General features: G+C 38.5%; 3 protein-coding genes and 1 long non-coding RNA gene across 4 annotated transcripts; 2 read left to right on the forward strand and 2 right to left on the reverse strand.

Annotated features, from left to right (window-relative positions):
- Window positions 1-354: 354 nt before the first annotated feature.
- primpol (primase and polymerase (DNA-directed)) lies at window positions 355-3893 on the reverse strand (the record flags this gene model as incomplete). The annotated part of the gene is made up of 13 exons (XM_083909759.1): window positions 355-588; window positions 705-751; window positions 833-909; window positions 995-1103; window positions 1458-1544; window positions 1635-1735; window positions 1822-1984; window positions 2070-2218; window positions 2289-2409; window positions 2510-2657; window positions 2740-2878; window positions 2969-3063; window positions 3720-3893. The coding sequence occupies 13 exons, from the start codon at window positions 3891-3893 to the stop codon at window positions 355-357; spliced, it is 1644 nt and encodes a 547-aa protein (XP_083765885.1).
- A 2823-nt stretch (window positions 3894-6716) lies between these two features.
- Window positions 6717-7306, forward strand: LOC310944029. The gene is made up of 3 exons (XR_014593121.1): window positions 6717-6790; window positions 7032-7103; window positions 7193-7306. It is a non-coding gene; the product is annotated as an uncharacterized lncRNA (long non-coding RNA).
- Window positions 7307-9802: 2496 nt separating this feature from the next.
- Window positions 9803-14513, reverse strand: LOC310943624 (neuromedin-K receptor-like; the record flags this gene model as incomplete). Its single annotated transcript, XM_083909251.1, has 5 exons — window positions 9803-10010; window positions 10126-10322; window positions 12828-12978; window positions 13140-13328; window positions 14143-14513. 5 exons carry the CDS (start codon window positions 14511-14513, stop codon window positions 9803-9805), a joined length of 1116 nt encoding a protein of 371 aa, XP_083765377.1.
- Window positions 14514-20293: 5780 nt separating this feature from the next.
- LOC310944032 (N-acyl-aromatic-L-amino acid amidohydrolase (carboxylate-forming) B-like) lies at window positions 20294-24816 on the forward strand. The gene is made up of 7 exons (XM_083909734.1): window positions 20294-20502; window positions 21830-22056; window positions 22143-22335; window positions 23296-23389; window positions 23477-23584; window positions 23762-23874; window positions 24414-24816. The coding sequence occupies exons 2-7, from the start codon at window positions 21830-21832 to the stop codon at window positions 24621-24623; spliced, it is 945 nt and encodes a 314-aa protein (XP_083765860.1). The 5' UTR covers window positions 20294-20502; the 3' UTR covers window positions 24624-24816.
- Window positions 24817-24882: the final 66 nt, after the last annotated feature.

Below are 24882 nucleotides of genomic sequence, written 5' to 3' on the forward strand. Positions count from 1 at the left end.
TGTTCTTTTTGTTTTCATTGTCAGTACAGCGTATTATAGATTAAAATATAAATATTATTGTGTTATTGTTTTAGGCCCCCGTATCTCTTATGAACAGTGTGTAAACATTTGATTAATGTTAACACTAATGATATTCTAAGCAGCTTTAAGAGCATTTAAGTGTTTGTTTACATATTTGTCATTTGTTTTATATTTTCTCTCTTGTGCTTTTTGACATTGTCACTCACTAGTCATTAAAACAGCAGCCTCAACTCTCTGTATGTGAGCTTAAAGGGAGAGTTACACTGATAATAATAATAATAATAAAAGTAAAATATTTGAGGCTGCACAGCCAGTGCAAGTTATGATTACCTTTTACTGGGAGTTAAACTCTGCCATGCAGTTGAGGAGAAGCTGGTCAGAGATCTCCCCGCTGGTTCGTTCAAAGTCCTCCAAGCTTTCTAAATAGTCCTGATCATCCTGCCCGTCTTCCCACACATCAGGAGTCTCCTTCACTGGACACACTGCGCTCTGCTGTGCCTGCTTTGGTGTCTGGCTCAGTTCAATGTTGCCAGCTTCATCCATTATGTAAGCCTGGTCCTCCTCATCCTGTCAGTGAACACACAGCATGGTCTTAAGTTGCTGTACATGTGTCTAAGTCAGAGAATTTGCTGAGTAGTTAAGCCCCAATCTTGAGGCTGCTAGTTAAAATAAAGCAAACGAACCAGTGTCATGATGTAGCTCATACAGATCTCCTGTGGCAGTGGGTAACCTGTAACCGGAGAGACAGGTTGTGTTATGTGCCTATTTTAAAGGAGAAAAAAACCCCTTTCAGCAGCTATTCAGAACATACTCGAGGATCTGAAGCTCCTGCAGTCAGGATCGTGACACTTCTGGTACCAGATTTCCTCTTTGAGATCTACAGCAATCCTGCAGAGGAGGACGAGACCAATGAGACGAGTTCGTCACACTCAAAAAACAACCGACAGTGCATTAAAAAACATGCTCTACCTACATTATGTTGTTGCTTTTATGAAACCTTTGCACATTTTCACACCAGCGGTATTTGGCGATGTCATAGACGAGAAGCTGTTCTGTGACAAAGTAATTCCATCGTCTGATACCTGAGGAGATGAGACAGATAATGTGTTTTTAATGATGTACATAAGCAAACTCCATTTTAATATTCTGTTTTAATGACGTTCCAAGAACTGGTAACGTGTAAATGATGATGAACATTTTTTTAGAGGATCCATTTTTCATTTTCTCTACAAGCAAGGAAACCGGTGGTGATATCACCTATAAGATCCTCCCGTTTTGTAGCCTTGAGATGAGTGATTTGACTACACCACATCAACCAGGCTCCTATTAAAACACTATATCCTCAGGAAAATGTTTACTCTACATAAATAAAGTGAGAGATTTGACTGTTGAACTGACCTTAAGAAACTGGGACAGGTTTTTACAAAAACACTTACTTCCGTGAATCCCATCCTTTTTAACCAGGGTTAACACAAAGTTGTCCACTTCTCGATGAGGGGACATGAGGCAGCCAATAAGTGAGCCTGCATGTGATGAAAAAATAAGATCAGCAATAATTAACTATTTGTTTCAAACATGAAGTCAAATGCCATATGTTGTCACCCCAGTGTTACCTGGATTTGTGCCTGATTCCTGCTGGCTATGAGGTCTAGACGTCTTCACGGCTTCCTTTGCTTCTGGGATGTCCCATGTGAGAATTCTTTGACCTGTGAAACTGTTAACATTCGGAAATAAGCTCTAATACTGTGGTTTAAGAGCCATTGATCATTCACATAGAAAACATAAAACTCCATATAGTACCTAATATTACAGACCAAGGACGCCAAGAAAATGCTTTCCTCAGAAGAGATCCCTTTCTCAGGTTTAGGAATAAACTGGTTGTCATCTGCCACAGTGAACGCAGCGTTCATTCCAACTTTTGATGACTTGTAGAGGCGGAAATTTCTGTTCCTTGTGTAGACACCTATATTTTAGGGATTACAAATGTAATCTATTAGGTACACAGCAAGAAAGTGGGTGGTGAGGCTGAAGCTTGAGGTTTCTCTTACCAAGATCAACAAAGAGACAGTCTTGGCCTGCCTTGTTTTTAACCTGTAGGAAGCTGAGGTCTGTCTCCGTCTGCTTACGCCTCTTCGTCTGTGGACTTTCAATCACCTCGTCTAGTTCCTTTGCAGCACCCTCAGGGGCAGCATGTGTTCTGCTTTCAGAATATGAAAATTAATATGTTTATGTTAAATGATAGAACATGAATTACAATGTGATTTCACAGTTCTGGAAACACAAACCGTATTTGACAGTTGTCTGCCTCAGATTTCATCCCAGCATCTGGGCAACTTTCATTTTTGGCTTTGCTCAGGACTGGCTGAAGAACAGCATGGATAAACCTGCCTTAAAAAATAAATATATATATATATACATATATATATGTACATAAATACACACACACACACACACACATATATATATATTTATATGGAAACTACCATACCAACATGTATGTTGTCTTTGAAAACTGCATTTTGAAGATTGAAGATGAGATGTTGACTGAACTTCTCCTTGGTGCTGGAGTCAAGCGTGAGGACATTTCTTGCAGCACATTCAATCCCATAAACGTCCACTAGCTTGTTACACATATACTGAACAAACACACACACAGGTAAATATACAGTATATTTGATGACAACACATTTGAACATGAAGTAGAGAAATGTATCCTACCTGGATAAGAGAGGTCACCATGGTTTTCCCATCAGCCCCTTTGTTTGAGGGCTTGTGGAACTCCAAGTCAAAGTAAAGCTTACAAACAGCGCCCTCTGGAATGATCTCGTAGCAATGCATCAGGGACTGAGTGTAAGTCCTAAGAAAATATAGAGACACAAAGCTCATCAATGGCTATTATTAAGACAAATGATCACCTTGATTTGCAGTAGAAATAAACTACATTTACCTGTAGTAATACCACAGCTCAGTGTAACTGGTAACCAGGTAGATCCTTTGTCCATGAGCTGCATTTTCTTTCTCAAGTGCAAAAACATGTACAGCCTGGAAAAAAAAGTCAGAAGAAATGTAAGGGGTGGAAAAAAAACTATACATACTGGAATACCAAAACAGAAAAAAGAAATTGTATTTAATGCAAAACAAAAACAAAAGCTATATATCCATATCTATATATACAGCCATATCAACAATTACGTGTTGATATGGAAATTGCTACAGCTAGAATACAGTTGGGGAGGGACTTTTTTCCTATCTTGTTTTGTTGTTCGCTGATTTAACTAACTCTTTGCTTTGATGTATGTTGGTTTGATATTTTAAATATTCTATATAGGTTCATAACATCACTTTACTGTTAAAGTAAGTAAGTAAAGTTATGCAGAGAAATACAAGGACAAATGGAAAAAATAGTCAGACAGAAACTTCTCATCATATAATGGGTGAATTGATGCTTTGAGCATGTTATAAGTAGTTTTAACTACTAGTTGTACATTTCTTTTTGTGTTTTCATCTGTGAGCTGTATGCTTGCTTGCTGCAAAATAAAGTTAAAAATAAATAGTTATGTAGAGTCATTTATTCCATGAAATGCATGAAGTGCATTATAAACTGAAGAGATTCTTAAAGTGAGAAGTGTTTGTGCTGGATGAAACATCTTAGATAAGGAATAACATGTCAGTCCAGTGCCATCAAAGTTTTACATTACCTCTTTGCAGCTTTGAGCGAAGCTGACAGCCAGACATTGACGGGGGAAGAGTTTCCACACTGAAGAGGGCTGACACGGCCAGAGTCGAGGTTTGTAGTGCGTGGCCAGAGGATTGCACTGGAATGACTGAGCGAGCTGCTCAACCTTCTTCAGTCGGTCTTCCCACTTACTCATCCTCAAGGTCTGGGGTGAGCCACAGAAATTCAGAGAACCAGTCAAAGATAGTTCAGCAGCTCTCTGGATGGATGACTGTGGTCCTCCTGTCAATTTAACACCTGAAAAGGTAACATTTTAGATTAGGGAACACATAGTCACCATTAACTAGGTGCTATCTAATGTATATAAGTAGCATACTAGCCCTGTATTAGTAAATAGCAAGCACATATTAACACCTTATGTAGGAAAAATCTAAATTTATATCGTAATAGAGGTAGAATAATGTTGTGTAGAATAAGGTGTTAATACGTGCTTAATGATTAGTAATAATGGGCTAGTATGCTACTTATACATGTTGGTTAGCACCATGTTTCACCTTGACCAAATACAATATTAAAATACAGTTTACATCAGTCGTAACAGTTTTAAGATAAGTATAATACCACCATTTTGAAGCAAAAATACTCAAGTTAGTAAAAGTGCCAAACATAAAAGTACTAGTACACTTCATTACAATGTTTCCAAATTAAAATGAGCAAGTACTTTACTACACAATTATCCCTGCCGTTACCTGAGTAAAGGAAAGCAATGGTTAGTATATTTAGTCAAATACTGCTTAGTGCTTAAGTTGTATTTATTTAACAGTGAAACGTGTTATACTTGCTACGACATCACATTTAATCCACAGGTGGTTGTGTGACTGTATGGGACAACCAGAATAAACAGAACTCTGACACTCGATTCAAACTTTACAATAACACAGTATATACACGTTATATATATCGTTAACTTTGACGTCAACAACAGTCATTTGGACACAACTCACCATAAATTGAAGTTCAGTGACACACCAGTCCAGTAAAAGTCATTAAAGTTATGTTTATGTCAAGTGACGAACCTAGCTTTGCTGGTCACGAACGTCACGTTTTGTTTTTGCCGCACACGGAACCGGAAAACGACGCTCTTTCCGGTAAAAAATAATTTAAAAAAGTAAAATCATATTAAAACGATCACATATCCTAGTTTTTTCTGTCGTTTTTCTGCCAAAAATGTGCAATGTGTTAGTTATGACAAGTTGGAGCCCAACGACCACAAAGAGCACAAAGTGAGTACCACTTCCGGGTATATATTTCAAAATAAAACGAAGTAGCGCTTACAATTAATCATTAAAATACATAATACTAGTATTTGTATACAAAATACAAATACAAATTACTAAAAGACATATTCTACATACTGTAATAAAAACGTGTTGATTTCTAAAGATTAAGTCTCAAAGTATAATGCACATTGTATATAAATTAGTCAATTTATAATTACTACTCTTTTCTCAGTGCAGACTTTCTTCGTGTATTCCACCATTTTTATTTGTAGAGCTGAAATATATATAAAGAAATAATATGGCACATTAGATTGGATTTTATTTAGGCAATTTGAATGTTCCATTTTCCATGACACCGTTTAACATTTAAACTCCATAGAAAGAATAAATGCAATATGAATGAAATACATTTCGACAAATTGAGCTTGATATATGCCAGGGCTTGCACAATCCATTCAGATGAATACTGTAGTTCAGTCATTTCTGCGGAATTTGAGTTCTAGGTTGTTGTTGTGAATATTTTACCAGTGAGGGAGGAAGGATGTGAGCAGAGGTCAGGAGGTTATATTTTTTTCCACTGCAGAATGGGAAGTAGCTGTTGAAGTGATACATGTTCACACATCGAATTTCCTCTACTGTTTTTCTACACTGTACATATGTTATATTATTATTTAAAGGTCCTGTGTTATGTGCATATCAAATTACACATATGAATGCCTCTTTAAATAAGGGATTTGCAGCTGCAAGCATCAGAAAAGTATCTGGAATGTTGTGTTTTTCCACTTTCAAATAAAATAACTTCATGTGTCTTGTAAACAGGATTTTGTTGAATCATTTCATAATCATCAATTACACTGGAGGCATATTAACTAGAGAGGAGGGATATACACATACACACATGATTATTGTGGGAAAAAAATAACTACTGTTACTTTAATTGAAGCTCCCATGTTATGCATTGTACAAGTCAGTATAATGTCGATTTATGCAATATATCTATCATATAAAATATATATAACATACTATACTATATAAATTATACTATAACAACATGTCTTACCATATTGTCACATATTATTTATAACAAGCCCCAAATGATGTGTGTTCACGTGACTAAAAACAAGACATTAACAAAAAGGTTGAACTGTATTGTAAGAAACAACCAATAACAAGTTTGTGAATTCATTATAAAACCACAACAGTCTATACTACAGGCTGTGATAAACCCAGTGATCCAGATGATCCTGGCATTTAATGACTTTTTTCACTTTTTATTCTTGTCATTGTGTATTGTATGTTTTGGGTAACATCTACTGCACGTCTGTCCGTCCAGGGAGTGGATCCTCACCTGTGGTTCTCCCTATGGTTTCTACCCTTATTCCATTTTACAAGGTTTTTTTTTCCCTGGTTGGAGTTTTTCCTTACCCTGGTCGAAGGTCTAAGGACAGAGGATGTTACCAACCCTGTGAAGTCCCGTGAGACAAACTATGCTTTGTAAACTGTGGGCTATATAAATAAAAATTGATTGATTGATTGATTGATAAAACACAATCTGAAAAGAAAATACTTGACTGTCCTGAAACCCATCTGCAATAAATCAGCAAGACTTAACTTGAAAAGCCGTAGAACAAATGACACGACAACAGGGCTGCCGGTGGCACGGCTTTCCTTCCACAGGAAAGGAAAAGGAGCTGAGTGTCGAGATAAGTGTTTTTTTTTAACTTCCCATAAGTGAACACACCCTTCACTGAGGGGAGTCGTGGACTGATTTTTTCCCTCTCACTGCTCTCAGAAATTAATCTGTGTGCTTAAGGTATGTGATTTTTTTTCTTTTTACTATTTCAACGTCTGCTTTTGGTTTTAGATTTCAGAATATACACATTATTTCTTAACTAGCGTGTGGTGGTGGATGCCGTTCTCCTGGTGTGGGGGGGGGGAAAAAAAGATAAAGGAAGACTTGTCTAAACAAAAACTTTTGAGCAAACCATTCCATTCTAAGCTCATCAGACGTTTGATTCAAGTTGGATCCTGAAATACGTTCTGCTTGTAACCAGAATCCCTTGAAAATGTGGGAGAGAGAAAACATGCTTTTTGCTGCACTTGTGTTCGCAGCACTCTGCTACACTGTAAGTATTCCTCTCTCATACTCAAAAACAAATCACTGTTGTGACGTTAACACTCACCTAAACTATGTCTTCATTTCCAAACTGCAAAGCGTGCTGAAAAACTGGACCCAGGTGCTGTGGATTACCTGTGCTATGCATGCCATGAAAAGGCCATGGAGATTGTTATCGATTCAGGACTTTTGAGAGAAGAATTAAACCTCAGCAAGGAATTCCATAAAGCATGGGATACCAATACCAAGTGCTCAAAGGTGATCCCAGGAGGAATTAAAGAACACACCACTGCACTATCGGCATATCATGATGGGGATAAAGAGTTTAAAGAGAAATTTAATAACGAAGTGAAGACAATCAGTGGAAACGTTAGCACCTACGGAAAAGACTTCAATTTCAAGTCTTTTCACTTCTTACTGATGGGTTACATGATGCTGCACAAGCCAAAGAACTGTGACACTGTATATGCTCTCAAGGACAAATATGAAGCACAAAAAGGCTCCAAAGTGACACTTGGAGAGTTCACTAAAGCAGAGACAAACTTCAGTTCACTAAAAAATAATGAGGACATTGACGGAGCGGTTATTTTAAATATCACTTCCTGCTACTTTGCCAAACTGGGGGACAACATATGCACAGGAAATAGTGAATTTGTTCTGTTATCTCCAGCTGAAACGTTCACTGTGGAGAGTGTAAGTGAAAAAACTGTGGGTGATGACTCGTTCAAAGAGATTGTTCTGAAACATTCAGATGAGGGTTTCTCGCGATTTTGCAACGTCTGCTCAAGGTAAGATTAAATCTTTGAATCCATAACATTTATTTAAAATGATTTATTTTGGCCAGATCTAAAAAAAAAATGTCAATCCCTTATGACAAACTGTTTGACTCAAAGTTTAAAGTTTGAACAAACTTAATTGATTGTGAAGAAGACATAGATTTAATATCTCATGTGAAACAACTAACACTTTTAACTGTTTTTGATATTCATATTCATCCCTGTCTTTGTCTTGCAGATCTCATCCTGGTGTCTCCACCCGGTGGCTTGTGTTGGCGATTGCGGCTTTGAGTCTTTTTGTCTTCTTCTGAGCAAAAACAAACAGCATCTCCGACAAGATCGGATAGACGAGCCATCGAACTGCAAAAAAAAAAAATCTATACAATTGAGCAATTAACACATTTATTTCCAATGCACTGCTTGCTTGGCTTCAAAGATATAGTCATTTTCAGTATACTAAAGCCGTGTTTTTAACTAAAAATCCACATGTTACATCAGTTAATCAAGTGATAGTACTTTTTTATAGCGTTGTTTTGGCGTTATTTTATTCTTTTGTTAAAGTGTATACAGAAGAGAGATGAAAAGAGGAAGGCGTGATGACACTGATGGATGGGAACTGAGTAATTCATTAACACCGTTATACCTTAGTATTTGAGATGTTTTTTTACTCCTCTTGTCTTTTCCTCTACTTCTTACATCTTCCAATACTGATCTTCATATTGACTGCAGTGGTCATTTATATCAGCTGCAAATGAAACCATACAATGTTATTGGTTCCTGCTGTACAGAGTGATGCAAATAAAGTATATGTCCAAACAATCTTAAACGTGGATGTAAATGTGGTCATTTTGTAACCTTTTGGTGTATTTTCACACTGTTCTGCAGCGGAATTTGTAGTAAATGTATTGTCCAGTATTACTGAATATATACTGTATTACTGTATGCACACTTATTGTGTACACAACATTCAGAGAAAGTACACTAAAGTACACTTTAACTTGGCACATTCTTTCTCCAACTGACAAAAACACGAGCAAGCACTTGTGAATTTACAACTATAGGTTATAAAAAACATCCAACAAGCTTCAGTGTAACGAGATAAAAGGACATTAGTGTTGGTGGAGCAGCACTGCTGCGGCTATTTTTCATGAAATCCACCGTATATTGGTCTGATAGCTTTAAACACACAGTGAAGCAGATCTGCGTTTCATTAAAGGACATATAATACTATTTAACAGCATGCAACATGACCTTAAACAACTGTCAAAGGTAGCTCATAACATACAGTTTATGAGGCTGACATAACGTCATAACTTATAATATAGTAATATATATAACACAAAATCCATCGACCAGGTTTTACCAAATCAATTATCAACACAATTGTTCAAACCCAGCTAGTACACAACATGATCATGTTTGTCCTATATATTCCCCTATTAGAAATACAGAATGTACGTTTTTAGCAACACGTGTATATGAATGACGCTTCTTGGTATTTTTTGCTAAATAACCACACATGAATTGGTCTATTTTCATAATTAAGAACAGAAATGCACCAAAAAAAGATAGCAAACGTAGGAACAGCAGCGTTTTTGTTCAAGTTAAGCTCTAAAAATAAGTTATCACAGCTCATAAATGCATAAATACACAATCAGACAGTTGATGATGGTGATATATATAACACACCAGGGCAACATGGATATAGCTAACTGACTATATGCATGGTCACTTCATGGTTTCAGAGATGCTCTGCAGTTGGGGTCTGCAGAAGTTACCATGCGTATTTAGTGACAGATTACAGAATTTAGAAGGCAACTGCTAAAACGACTATAATGTTAATGTTTTTGATGTATATTTTAATTGCTAAGTTTACCATTAGAGGTCCAAGGAGCAGGCTTTATATTTTAATGGTGAAGCTCCATGCATAGAGTCAACTGTCTTTGTTATTGAGCTCAGAGTTTAGCTTTGACCGGTTTCCATTGTCTTTGCTGAGGATGCTGGTGTCGACCCGGGACAGGGTGCACATGCTGTTCTGATAACCCGGACGCAGTCTCGTATTCTTGAGCTCGAGCTCGTCGTAGCTTGAGACGTGGACGAGTGGGCACCAGCGGAACACGTGCTTGAAACCGGCACGAAACCTGCATTCAAATTTTAGTTATTTATACATCAATTCTTACATAAATTCTGCGAATGAACAACAAAGAAACACAATAAGTATGTAAAACTGAAGTGTTTTGGTGCATTTGCACTCACCTGCTGTTGAGGCAGCAGTAGATGATGGGGTTGTACATGGTGGAGCTCATTGCCAGCCACATCACTGACAGGTAAACCTGCTGGATGTACTTCCACTTGCTCAGGTGCTTGTTGAGACCCGTCACGATGAAATAGACATGATACGGCAACCAGCACAGGGCAAAAGTCAACACGACGATGATCATCATCTTCACCGCCTGCAGAGGAGAAGAGTACGAGAAAGAGAACGTCAGAAGTTTTGACACTAATGATGGTTGAATGTGGCCTCTCTTGCCTCTGCAGCAAGAAGAAGTTGAGAAGAAGAGTTTGTGAGCCGGTTGGAACAAGGGTCTTTCTGCATGGAGTTTGCATGTTTTCCCTGTGTGTGCGTGGGGTTTCTCTGGGTTCTCCAGTTTCCTCCCGTAATACATTATAGAATCGAAGCTGCTTGCCGTACAAAAACTGACCGAGTGCCATTATTGGCCAGACTTTGGACATGCCTGCCATACTCTATAGACAGCAGGTGTAGAGGAACATGAACATGCATTTTGAAGCTTTTTTTTTCTCTCCTTTTCACTCATAAACAATTTATGTCCACATTAGAGGAGAACGTGAGTCTTTTGGCAAGAAGTCCCAAGAAATATCAAGAAGAAACACAATCTATAGCATCATTTCTAACCAGGGCCTTTCTGCAAGGAGTTTGCATGTTCTCCTTGTGTGTGTGGGGGTTTTCTCCGGGTTCTCCAGCTTCCTCCCACAGTCCAAAAACATGCGATATGGGGATTAGGTAAATTGGTCACTCTAAATTGGCCGTAGGTGTGACAGTGTGACTGAATGGTTGTTTGTCTCTATATGTGGCCCTGTGATGGACTGGTGAACTGTCCAGGGTGTACCCCGCCTATCATCCAATGTCAGCTGAGACAGGCACAACACCCCCTGGGATCCTCCGGTGGAGGATAAAGCGGTAGATGATGGATGGATGGAGATTTACAAAGTGATCAGTGTCACGTTGAGGTTTCGCAAGTGTTAGTTCACAGATGTCACCTGCAACCAGGCTCCTATTGGATGACGCCAGCTGTCAGTCATGATGGTATCCACTAATATGTAGTGCACAGCTTTATCGTCTATTTTACTCTATAACTCTATAAGTGAAAGACTGCATCCACTTTTTATATACGGTGTATAGTTTGTTGCCTGCTTTTCCTTCATTGTGATCATAATGGCGTCTCCAGCTGGAGTCAGTGATGACGCACCAGGTAAAACAGATGAGAGACAGCTGCAGAAACCATCAGCGTGTAAGAGAACAATGCAGAGCAGCAGAAGGCTTTGTAAAAGGTGCAGGCATAATATGTTTTCTTTTCCATTAAGTTCACATGCGAGAATGTGATGAGAGCCATTTCCTCATATTGTCTGTCCAGATGGAGTCGTTTCATCTTCGGCTCTTGAGTCAAGACGAACATTGTCCTGTCGCTTTTGCTCTTTTATCTTTCTCAGCTCATTTATTCGACAAGTTCAGTCTCATTAGGGTTTTGGTTTTTTCCCTATGAAGCCCTTTAAAGACTGTCAATGGCAAGTCTGCACCTGTCACCATCTCAATGCATGTGCTGAGTATACAAAAAGACATCCATCTCTTATTATTATTTTGAATTTGTCAATTGATTCTTCAAATTATTTTCTTCCTCATATTTTCTCTCAATCCATACTGAACATTTGCACAAACCACCATATTTTGACTAATCTGACCTCGTAACCTGCAGTATTCGAGATGCTTATGAATGACTTGCATTCTTTGGCATTAATACCACATCAGCTGTCTTGATAGACGCTTGTCAGCACAGCTGTGGTGATGACCTTAATCCCTGTTTGACCCAAGCGTCACTCTCGCTCCTGCAAAGCACACAGTGTTGTCTCGCTGAAGAAGCCAAACTAATAGTTTCATTTGGAGCCTTTTTTTTTTACTGTTTTACTGTCTACTTGCTGTAGACTGATGCTGTGGTAATACAGTTACCAAAATATCAACAGGAAACCTTTGGAATCACCAGGTTATTTAACCGATCAGAAAATGTGACGAGCCATATTCATATGATATTATGTCACAAGTGTAGACAAATGCCGTACATACTTATCTACAGACACACACACTTTTTGCACAGCTATTGTTTCAAGGACTCTGCAATAACAATTTGACGATTATTTTCATATTCGATCAATCTGATGATTATTTTCCTCAATGAATCAAGTACTTGTTTGGTAAGAAAAAGTTGAAAATGTTGATTGCTGTTTACCAAAAACTGGAAATGATCATGTTCTTGAATGTTTTGTTTTGTCCACAAACCAAAAATGATCAGTTTTAATACTTATTTTGTTATATGGATCAAATAAAACCGGAACATTTTCACATTTAAGAAGCTGAAAAATCTGAAAAATGTGTTTAATTTTTGAAAAAACACCCAGTTAATCCATTATCGTCCATAACCTTAACCATCACAGCTCAATGCCTAACCCTAACCCTTAACCTAATCCTGACATAAACCTAATTCTAACCCCAAATTCAAGGCTGATGGACAGCTGCCCTGAGGTTATCCTGTGACATAGGAAGGTGTCAAATAGGATAACAGAAGTATCTATTACTTTTAGATTCTATACACACCACAAAAGTCTTTACTTGATTCAAACTAAATGTCTATATAAGTGCAAATATATTTAGTTGATGGGGTGTTTACCTTCCGCTTGGCTCTGAGTTGTCCATGATAGTTGTCTGAGGAGTCTCCAGGGATCACTGCTCCCCACAGGGTCACACCCACGATGGTGTAAGTGATGCTCATCACCACCACGGGCAGCACGTAGACCAGAACGGTCACTATTATATGATACCTGCACAGAAACACAAACAACTGATCACCAATATGTTATTATACAATATTGACACTGTCAGTATATGAAAACCAAGATGTGACATTATAGCTCAGCTTTATTTTGACAGTGTTGGCAAAGCCTGTACGGATTTTCGTTAAAAAGGTGGTCTATATTCTCACATGAAGGGGTCGTCAGCCATGCGGGGCCAGGCCACGTAGCAGAGGGTCCTGTCGGGCAGAGCTCGAGTGGTGGAGAAGTAGCAGAGAGGCAAAGCAAGGACCACGGCCAAACTCCAGATACAGACGATGACGGCCACGGTGGCCTTTGCCGACAGATGAGGTTTCAGAGGGTGGATTATGGCGATGTACCTGCAGAGTGAGCAGATGCTGTCTTTATAAACAATGGTTGTGTATAAAACGACTAATATCACAGTTGGTATATTGCAGACTCGGTGTCAGTTTTTGAAATCCCAGCATTAAAAAATAAATAAATACTGTTTCAGAATAAGCTGCATATTCAGTGAAAAGTTGTCACATGCTTTCTGCTGTTGCCATTCTTCACTAAACCATTAAACAACCAAAATAAGGGTGCATTTTGTTCCAGTTTTTTCCTTTCTTTAAATATATATATATATATATATGTATATATACAGTATGAAAGAAAATTAGATGAATTACACACAATTTGATTTAAACAACCCTGCCACAATAATTTAAACAGATAAATTTTTATATATATATATACACACATATACCTATACACAGTATTCAGTATGAAAGAAAATTAGATGCATTACACATAATTTTGAAAGACATCATTTGAAATTAAAACATTAAACGACCAAAATACTATTGTTTATATATATAGTATTCAGTATGAAAGAAAATTAGATGCATTACACATACTTTAATTTAAACAATCCTGCCACAACAATTTAAACAGGTAAATAAACTCACATATTATAAGGGTGTATTTATATATATACGAACACCCAGTATTCAGTATGAAAGAAAATTAGATGCATTCCACATAATTTAATTAACCCTGGCACAATAATTTAAATAAGCTCACATGTTAGTTAACACATTATTGTGAAATTAAATTTGTATTTAAAATGTGATGATTCTAAGCATGGATTGGACCCACATTAAATAATATTAATATAAAGTCATCATGTCTCACCTGTCGATGGCTATCGCAGTCATGGAATAGATGCTGGCGAACACAGCAGTGACGGGGAAGAAGTTGTGGAACCTGCAGTAGACTTCTCCAAAGTACCACTCTCCGTGAGCCGCGTAGATGAAGTTGACGAGCGTGTTGAACGCGGCCATGGACACGTCACAGAAAGCCAGGTTCAGCAGGAAATAGTTGGTCACAGTCCTCATGCGCTTGTGCGCCACAATAATCCAAATCACGACCAGGTTCCCGAGCACGGCCACTGTGAGCACGGTGCTGTAAGCCACCGACCACAGCGCGATGCGCCACGCCGGCTGCACGAACTGGTTGCTCAGGTTTCGGCTGGAATTGGATCCGTGATCCCGTTCAGAGGCCATTCCTCAAGAGTGTGTGTGTCAGTCCGCTGCTGACAGGCGACAGGGCACACATCACTTTGTGTGAAAAATGTGATGCGCGAACATATGCGCAACATGTGACCAGTGACACAGGACGAGTGGTCCTGATGCTGAGAGGCAGTGAACATTCAAAGATGTCAAATCAGTTCACATCTGTCTGTTGTTTTGTTTTTTAGTCCAGCAACTTCCATTATACTATTTAGGCACAACAACGATTGCATTTCTATTCTATTACCAAACATTATCAACAGTGGCGCACTGTAAAAAAAAAAAGTTGAGAAAACTCAATATGTCAAGGGAACTTGCTGCAATCAATTTTTGAGTTTACAGCCCAACAAAACATAGCGAGTTTTAAAAAAAGTTCCATCAACTAATATTATTTTGTTAGACAAATGTATAAGTTCGAGTTAGTGATGGGATCGGCAGTTCATTTGTGTACTGAATCACTAGAATCCGTTCATTAAAATGATTCGTTCAAAAGATTTGTTCATTGTTCAGTGCAGTTCGCTGGTCATTGAGTGAGTGACAGCTCCATTCCCTAACCCCCCATACAACTTCACCTTCCCTCACAAATCCCTCTTTAAACTTCAACTGGTCCAGACTTCAGCTGCATCATCACCAGAATCCCAATCGTTTCACCACATCACCAGTTATGGACCACTTATGTCGTTCTCACAAATATGTCATCGTTGTGGATTAACATAGTCAGACGTTCTCAGGGACCCTGGATCCCTCTCAGCTCTGAATCCAAACCCGATCAACAGTTGTGTGTATATATATAGATGTCCCATGCATTAAACTATTAGCCGTCACTTCAAATGATAAGGTATTTTTTCAGTCCAGAGATTAAACAGTCATATCCTGCATTAGTAATGTCTTAAGCCTTGGATCAGTGTGACTGCAATACAGTTAATCCTTAATAGCTGTGATATGAAAAGCAAAGCTTATAGCTCCAGGAGTTTATGCCGTTTTGACTGCATTATGCAACCACATAACAGACCGAGTCAGGCCATCTAGTGTTGGATCAGTGAAGCAAGAAGTGAGTCACATTCACAACTGTCTGCAGTTACACAAGGTAGCCAAAAAAAACAAACAAAAAAAACAGAATTTCAAAATTCTGTTACATTGTAGCCTGAGGCTAATTCCCACGTGTAGTTCTTTGCCCATGCTGGTGCCTGCCCCACCCTGGTGGAGTTGCTGCTGCTGGTTATTTCTCAATCTCAATATGTGACAAAAACAGCTCGAACATTTGCCAGTAGTGCCAGGACAATCTGTGATTAATCTGTTCAATCAAAATCACCTTTGTGTCCTTCTAATCAATGGCTTGTTTGGTTTCAACCAGTTTTATTTTGTTTTACTGCATTGTTAAACCCTTTGTATTTGACTTACATGGTTTTAACTGTTTATGCACTTTGTGGTATTGTTAAGAAGAGTGCTTTATTAATATTTCTATTACCCAGGTTTTGCAACAAGGGTTTTTCTGCATGGAGAATGTTCTCTTCATGTGTGCATGGATTTTTCTGCTGGTTCAAACATGCAGATTTGGGGATTTGGCAAATTGCACACGCTACACTGTAAAAAAAAAAGGTTGACAAAACTCAAAATTTCAAGGCAACTTGATGCAAACTTGCAAGTTAGAGTTGTGCCAACTCAAAATTCTTTTTTCAAACAGTTTGGCTAACTAATCTTGTTCAGATAATGTAAAACATTTGTTAAAAAATAAAATTTTGAAGTTTGAGTTGGCACAACTCTAACTTACAAGTTTGTCAAACTTTTTTTTTAAACTCGAGCTCTTTTGTTGGGCTGTAAACTCAAAAATCGATTGCATCAAGTTGCCTTGAAATTTTGACTTTTCTTTTTTACAGTGTAAATTGTGAGAGTGAATGGTTGTTTATCTCTATAAATGTCCCTGTGATGGACTGATCACCTGTCCAGGGTGTGACCCCCGCCTTATGCCCTATTTGTCAGCTGGGATTGGCACCAGCGTTTATAATTATAATTGGGTTATAATTATTAATGACACATTTCTTGCATTGGCGAAATGAGTGGCTCTGACCTGTGACACACACACAGGATCCACTGTGAAACATCCATCCGTTTTCTACCGCTTTATCTGTCACTCACTCTCACACCTACGGTCAATTTAAATTGTCCAACTTACCTAATCTCCATATTGCATGTTTTTGGACTGTGGGAGGAAACCGAACCCGGAGGAAACCCACGCACACATGGTGAGAACATGTGAACTCCATGCAGAAAGACCCTTATTCCAATTGCTGCAAAGACAATTATGTACCCATGTTCATCAAATATATAAGAAAATTATACAACAATATAAAACATTGGTTATATAACGTTGAGCATTGTACATAAAAATAACCCACATTTCATTGACATGAAAGCAGAGTTTATAGGTCCTTCTCTTTATGCAAACAAACAAAGTTTCCTCTCAGCAAGACCCCATTACTTCTTATAGGCCGCTCCCTTCATCTAAATGTCACTGTTCTAACAAACCCTGTCGTCCATACTGAAAAAGGTCACACACTGGCAGGTTAGCAGATGATAATAATATCATTAACTGAATATGAAATTGTATTTTCCTCCAATTTACATGGTTATTTCAGGTCATTATTTAATGACTTAGCGTAGCAACAGCGATGAGCTGCGTGTAGCAGGAGGGGGTTAAAAGTTAAATCTTCAGATTTTTTACACTAGAGAGACACTTTATTAGGTACAACAGACACCTTTTAAAAAGTGGCAGGTGTTTCGCCCAATGCGGTCTCCTGCTGTTGCAGCTCATCTGCTTCAAGGTTTGACACAAACACTCGGAAAATGGCCTTCTTTGGTCTTTCTTAGTCTTTGGTTGTTACTTACTTTTGCGAGATAAATATCCAAGATCACCTTTCCTCCTCATTCTGATGCTCCGTTTGTTGTCCTGCTCCAACACACACACCTGACTCCAATGAAGGGGTCGTTATCAGGTTGTTGCAGAGGCCGATAACGAGCTGATCATTTGAATCAGGTGTGTTGGAGCAGGACAGTGGGTCACTGAGGAAAAATAGCTGTAGATAATAAAGTGACCTTAATAAAACTATCTATCTATCTATCTATCTATCTATCTATCTATCTATCTATCTATCTATCTATCTATCTATCTATCTATCTATCTATCTATCTATCTATCTATCTATCTATCTATCTATCTATCTATCTATCTATCTATTGTCACTGTGGAGTTTATGTTTTTGTTCACAGGTGGAAAGAGTACTGAAATATTCCACTCAAGTAAAAGTACCATTATTCTTTATACTTAAGTAAAAGTACTGGTCTAAAAATGTACTCTAGTTATAGTAAAAAGGGTTAGTTAGGGTAAAAGTTATTTAATTAATTTGTATGGTGCAAAATGGACAAGGGGACACAAATCTCATATTTATTGTTTTGAATTAAAGGCAAACCTTTACAAATGAAAATGCCAAAATAAAATATATAAACATGTAATGTATCAGTGAAAATGGGTCAAAGGTCAAAAATGTGTCAACTTTCTCATTCACTATGTCACTAACCCTAACCCTAGTAAAATTAGTCATTTTAAAAATTACTTTAAAAAAGTACAAGTACACAAACAAACCTACTCAATTACAATAGCCCCATTTAATTGTTTGTGTGTCTGAGTGATCAAACTCTCACTGAACAAACAAAACAAAGAAGACAGGTAGTTAGATTTGACCTGACCTTTTCAGTTACTTTTTTGTGTCAACAGCATGACACACATTTACATCCCTATGTAAATGTGTGACACGTGCTGGGACTGTGTGTTCTAGACGTTGACGAGGAGAGTGAATATTTACACAAAACTGGAAAAGCTCAACCCTCCCCTCCCCAAAAGTATCTGCATCTGCATTTTTTCAGTTAACGAAGTGACTGATGGAATGTGTCTGTTTCTCATTCCGGTGGAACCCACAGGAATGAGATGTGTGTTTGTGACCTGCATAACTCAAAAACTTAAAGAATGGACTCTGATGACATTTTCTGAGGATGCAGATTATGGTCTAGTGGTATAACGTTTTGGAGGTAATCCAGATTTAGATCCAGACTCTGGATCTTTTGTGACTAATATTGTTTACCTTGTGAGATAGAGGAGCGTATTGACAAAAAGCAGCCATATGCAACCATATTTGTTGACCTTTTGAACTTTGACTGATTAAGTCCAGGTTAGTCATCTGGTACCCACCAAATATTAACCCCTATAAAAATCTGTTGAAAATTCATCCAGCTCTTGTGGAGTCAGTGTAGAGACGACAAGGATGACTTATACTGTGAAAGTGAGCGGACAAGTGAGAGGAAGCTTATGATCGAGTGGTTAATCCAACGGGATTACAGGTCTAAATGGATCTGACGACTCAATTTGAGAGCGAGAAGGAAGAAGACACTGGAAGGTTTGTGGGAGAGGGAGAGACATGACACAAGTCAGGTAATTCATTTACTTTGACATGTAGTAGATTATTCGCGTCCTACCTTCACGTTCACTTGTATATGGTCCCAATTAAGCTTGGGTTTATGGCTGATGAGTTAACCTACAGAAAGCAGTCAGAGGATCGGGGTTAGTGCAAACTTCCACCAAGGCCACTCAGTTTCCCACAGTGTCACAGGTTACTGACGGGTTAACAACTGCAAACATGAATTGCTATCTGTGACAGCAACAAAATAATAATCTCTTAACCTACACTCTTAGAAATAAGGGTTCCAAAAGTGTTCTTCTATAAGGGCTGGAACCATTTGTTTTTCAAGGGTTCTTGGTAACACTAATGGTTCCAGTAAGAACCATTTTGGTCATGTTTCTACAATAGTAAGGACTTTCTTGAACAGAACAAATTGTTTTAGTGGTCGAATGGTATATGCTTGATTCAAGCCCAGTTAGCCGACTCAAATTTGGTAATAAAAAGGTGAATTCAGTTTGTTATTTGCCAAATAAATAACAATATACATTTAAAAAAAAGAGTTGTTATGACAGGAGGGCTAATAAATATCTTGAGCACTGTGCAAACAATGCATTAAGAGTTCATATTACTCTCACAAAACTTGATTTTAGCTGCCTAAAACGTCTATTTTCCCAATTCTGAGACAAAAACAGATTATTATTATTATTATATTTTTTCTTATTATTGAAGTTATTGTCCAAGGAATTGTCATAACGCTGCAGGGTGAGGTCACCTCTGACTCGAGGAGATTATCTGTCCAGTGATCTTTGTTAGTTTGTCAGTCTGTCTGTGTGTTTATTCTCTTACAATCTCTAACAGCTTAAAGGGAGGGTGGTTATCAACCCGAGGAAGAACACATTCCATTTTTTTTGGCACTATGCGAAATACAGAGAAGGGTGGGGGGGGGGGGGCGGGTGTTACTAGACCCCCCCCCCCCCCCCACCCAGCAGTTTAGTGGCTGTTTTTACTGTTTATGTCTGTTTACGGCTTCAATAGTAACACCAAACCAGCACATCATTCCAGATATAACAACATGAGAAAAAGGGCATTCCACCAATTTCTCTGTTGGTTCTAGGACAGCGTTTTCCATTGGTTGTTTGCGACACAGGTCATGGAGTAGAGTGACTCCAGCTGGTTTGGTAGTAAAAAAAACAAGATCCTGTTACTTGACAAGATGTCTGACTGCTTGAAATTTGACCCGTAGAAAGTGAGAGGAGGGCCAACCGTGAGTGAGGATAAAAGCAAAGCATGGAGCAGGAAGAGCCTGTGAATTAGTGTTGGACTGGGAGAGCGTTTGCATGTCTAAACGTGGCGTGAACCGTGTCTGTGTTTACCCCCACATGACTGTGCTTGTACGAGGTTTTGCGAGTAGCTTTTCCAGTGTTTCCACTGCTCTGTGAGCGGGTCGTTGCGTCACTCTGCTGTCATAACTCCAAGGTTCAAAGGTTACTCGAGATCAGTGAGTGCCAGACAGGAGCCGGTTTCGCAGAAAGGTAAGTCATGCCGTTTTCTGCATTTGTTTTTAGTACATGTTGCTGATAGAACCGGAAATGGCACTCTTTTTTTTGTTTCTGCTGATGTTGTATTGAGTGCTGTCCAACGCACAGCTGGTAGACAGATGTGTACAAGAATGCAGAAAAGATCCATTCATTCATTCTTTATCCTCCACACAAGGGTTGTGATGGGTGCACTTAGAAATAAGGGTTCCAAAAAGGTCCTTCTACAAGGGCTGAGGTTCTACGTTGGCTTCTGAAAAACCCTTTTCCCCGAAGAAAGGGTTTTTCAAGGGTTCTTGGTAACACTAATGGTTCCAGTAAGAACCATTTTGATCCAGAGAACCCTTTAAAACCCCTTTCCTGAATAAAGTGTTTTATAAGGGTTCTTGGTGGAACCCTCCAAAAGGGTTCCAGGTTATTATTACCTTTATAAAAAGGTTCTACCTGGTGTAGAAAGTCTGCAATGCCAACTTTAACGTAGTTAAGTGATTTGAAATGATCGCATTCACCAAAGGCTCCACAACACAACATTTTTATCATTACAAACGATGAAGAATGTGTGTTTTTTTCTTAAAACTCAATTCAAATACAAGAATTAAAGCCAAAAATTGCACCAACAGCAGAAACGATTTTTAAAACTACTTTTAAAGACCAGTGGAAAAAAAGAAATTCTGAGGAGGCAAAGGTCCTAATTCCTAGTTTTGGATTTCAGTCAATACAACATAATGTAAATGACCTATTTAAAAAGAGGAAAAGTTATGTAAACATGGCAGAAAGGAATGTAACTGACAGCTGATATTGACTAACAGCAGCCTGCAGGCTGCAGGCGACACCTCTGAACCTCCTCTTGTAAAAAAAACAACAACATGTTTTTGGCCAAATTGTGAATCTTGAAGCTTCATGGAAATGGAAGTTCAGATTGTTATGGGTGATGTGAGTGATTTATCACTCCGAAGATAATTCCAGTCTCTGGACAGACTTCCCTCTCCGTCCAAAAGTGGCAACAAACTATTTTTAACCACTCATGTCATTGTTTAGCCCTGGAGAACAAACAGCACAAGTCAACATGGTTGTTAATATACTCTACTTCAGGTTATCTGTGCAATCATTCACAGAAAAGACAATGTTTAAAGAAAAACAGGAATCAGCTGATGTCACAGACCCAAGTTCCTATAGTCACACACACATGTGATGTTTATTTAAGGGTTAAAAAACCTATTGGGACACACCCACTGTCATCCAGGATGACTTTTGCATTTCCAAACCAGTTTCTACAGTTTATGATGATACTTTAATTACTTTTTTTCCTCCTCATTGCTGTCAGATGGACTGCGTCTCCTTCCCGCCACTGTCAAAGTTTGCCATTTGTGGTGGTACTCATGGAAATGAGATGACCGGCATACATTTGGTACGACACCTGCAGGAGCGCAAAGTGGAAAAGGCGGGATCGGTCTCCATCACCACCGTCCTGTCAAACCCTCGAGCTACAGACGCGTGCAAAAGATACGTAGACACAGATCTGAACCGGTGTTTCACACAAGCTCTGCTGAGGTGAGCGGGGTAAAGGGTCACTTCTTCAAGTTCCATCCATGAGAAGACGATTCATGCCTTATACTGCATGTTCCTGTCTCTTCCAGAACCCCCGTCACGGACTCGTCGCCCTATGAGTTGCAGCGAGCCCACGAGCTGAATGCTCTCGTTGGGCCAAAAGGAAGCGAGGAGGCCGTGGATCTGATTTGTGATCTCCACAACACCACAGCAAACATGGGCCTGTGCGTCATATTTAATTCCACAGACTTGATCGCCCTGCACATTTACAAATACATAAAGGTACAGTCAGGGACTGCCACTGTGGGGTTTCCAGCCCCATACAACGATTGGGGGTGAGGGCAAACTGTTAATATTAGTCAGTAGTATTACTTTATTCAATATTTTGTGTCATGTATCATGTATATAAACCAAAGAGCTACGTTCAAACGGAGCGGGAAGACATTTTAAATCCAACCCCTTCTCCATCCTTTATTAATTCCCATAATTAATCAGCATCATTTTGAATAAGGCTCAAGTATTTATTATAAACACAATATACTGTATAACATATAATGAATTAATGTCACTGTCATTTATAACTATGATAACAAAGCTTCTTATCAATAAATATACAACAATAATGATATAATATAAACAATTATCATACATAAATAAACGTACATATACTCTTATGTACACATACCAACATATATTAAAGGTGCCATATGTAAGAATGTGGCCAAAAAAACAGTTACTACATTCAAATTCAAAATACCGAGGTCTTTTAGGTTTGGTTTTCTGACGTAACTGGCAACCCGTGGTTGCTCGGCAGCTGAGACTCTACTGACTGCAATGATTGGTAGATGGCGGTAGGTGGCGCCACATGCCAAAACAAGATTTTAATACATAAACATGATTTGCAGTCTGCAAAATATTGTTTTTAATGCAAATATTTTGGCTGTACTGTTGTTGTTGGTGAGTTCAGTTTGTTATATGAACATTATTGCTGAGTCTCTGTGACATATTAGGAGGATTTTATGGCCAGTTGCTTTAGATTTATTACATAATGCACTTTTAAGTAAATAAATTAGAATTCTTTAAAAATAATTAAAGAAGTAATCGGTAACACCCCCTCTTTATCCTTGTACATTCTATACACCTGATTTTTACTGTTGGACGTTTGGATACATTCGTATTAATCTCCGGTTTGTTCTGAAGCACATTGTGGTGTAAACAATCCTCACTCTGCTTGGTTTACAGAGCAAGATAACCTCTATGCCCGTGAGAGCGATTGAGACGAGAGAACCCATCTCTGAGGGTTACTCCTTGGACTCAGTGGGCAAACACGGCATCTGTGAGTGTGTGTCTGGACAAAAGTCGTCTGTTTGAACCCAAACATTTAAGCGTTCGATTTTGGAATTGTTCATCTTGTTCCCTGCAGCGTTCGAGGTGGGCCCTCAACCTAACGGCGTGCTCAGAGCTGATGTCTTTAACGTGATGAAGGAGGCGGTGGATCTCACAATAGAATGGATTCAGCATTTCAATTCGGGTAGGGAATAACTACACACAGGAACCTGACTCCTTGATTATAGAGCACTCTTATCCACAAATCACCATTTATAAAATAAGTTGACCTCATTCTCTGCAGTTGTGAGGCTCCATGAGAACGCTCGCATCACTGAGTATTATTATTATTATTATTATTAACTATGACATTTACCAACAGGAGTTACTTTTGAAGGCGGTGAGGCCGAAGCATATTGTCCTATAAATAAAGTTGACTACCCAAGGGATCCTACCACCAATGACATCACTGCTGCTATACACCCCGAGCTGCAGGTACAGTACATCACTTTTTATTTTTGAATACATTGTTTTCAATGAATATAACATTAAATGAATCAGAAATACACTCTATACATTGTTAATGTGGTAAACGACTATTCTAGCTGCAAACTGCCCATTTCCAGTGTTGAAAACTGCTACTGCAACTCTTTCGATGAATAAAAGTTTATAGAGTTTTAATGGAAAACTTTATATAGGTGACGCTGAACTGGCTCTGGCTTTATACTCTATACTGTAGTTGAATCGTCTTGTTGACACCAGTAGATTGTCTAAAATTGTATCAATTGAAATAAAAAAGGGGATATAAGATGTCAAAATAAAGGTCCAATGTGAAATACCTAGAACACTTTGAATACATAATCCATTAAGTACGTTTATCGAGTGTGTAATTGTAATTTTTTGGGATAAGCAAGAAAACAAACCAACCCGTGTTTGATTACCCCATAAAATAATACTTTGTGATAATATTAAAAGGCAAATTTGCATTTAAAAGCTGCACTGTAAGTAATGACTCAGTGTCTGTTTTCTTCCAGGACAACGACTTTAAGCTTCTCAAACCGGGCGACCCCATCTTCCAGTCGTTTGCAGGAGAGACGGTGAAGCACGAGGGGAGAGAACTTTACCCTCTCTTCGTCAACGAATGTGCCTACTACGAGAAGAGGACGGCTTTCCTTTTAGCGGAAAAGATCACAGTGACCGTTCCGTCTATATGCGTGAAAGAGGACTGCGGAGAGTCGAAATAATAAATGAATATGTGGAAGTGATGCTTTTAAATCGAACCAGAACTCAAAACAGTGCAATTAATTTTATTTTGTTTTGTTAATTTATGACACTCAATGATACCGAGCGCACAAATGTAATTCAAATCCTCAGCAGACCATAAGTTATTCTTAAGGTGTAATTTTTGTCTGCACCGTAGCACTAATGCAAACATGAATAAATGACATGAATGACTTTTGAGGTGGCTCTGAGGTGTCTTGCATTTGTCGGATTTGCATTCAA

Source organism: Microchirus variegatus, assembly GCF_963457635.1.
Source record: "Microchirus variegatus genome assembly, chromosome: 23".
NCBI classification, from domain to species: Eukaryota; Metazoa; Chordata; class Actinopteri; order Pleuronectiformes; family Soleidae; genus Microchirus; species Microchirus variegatus.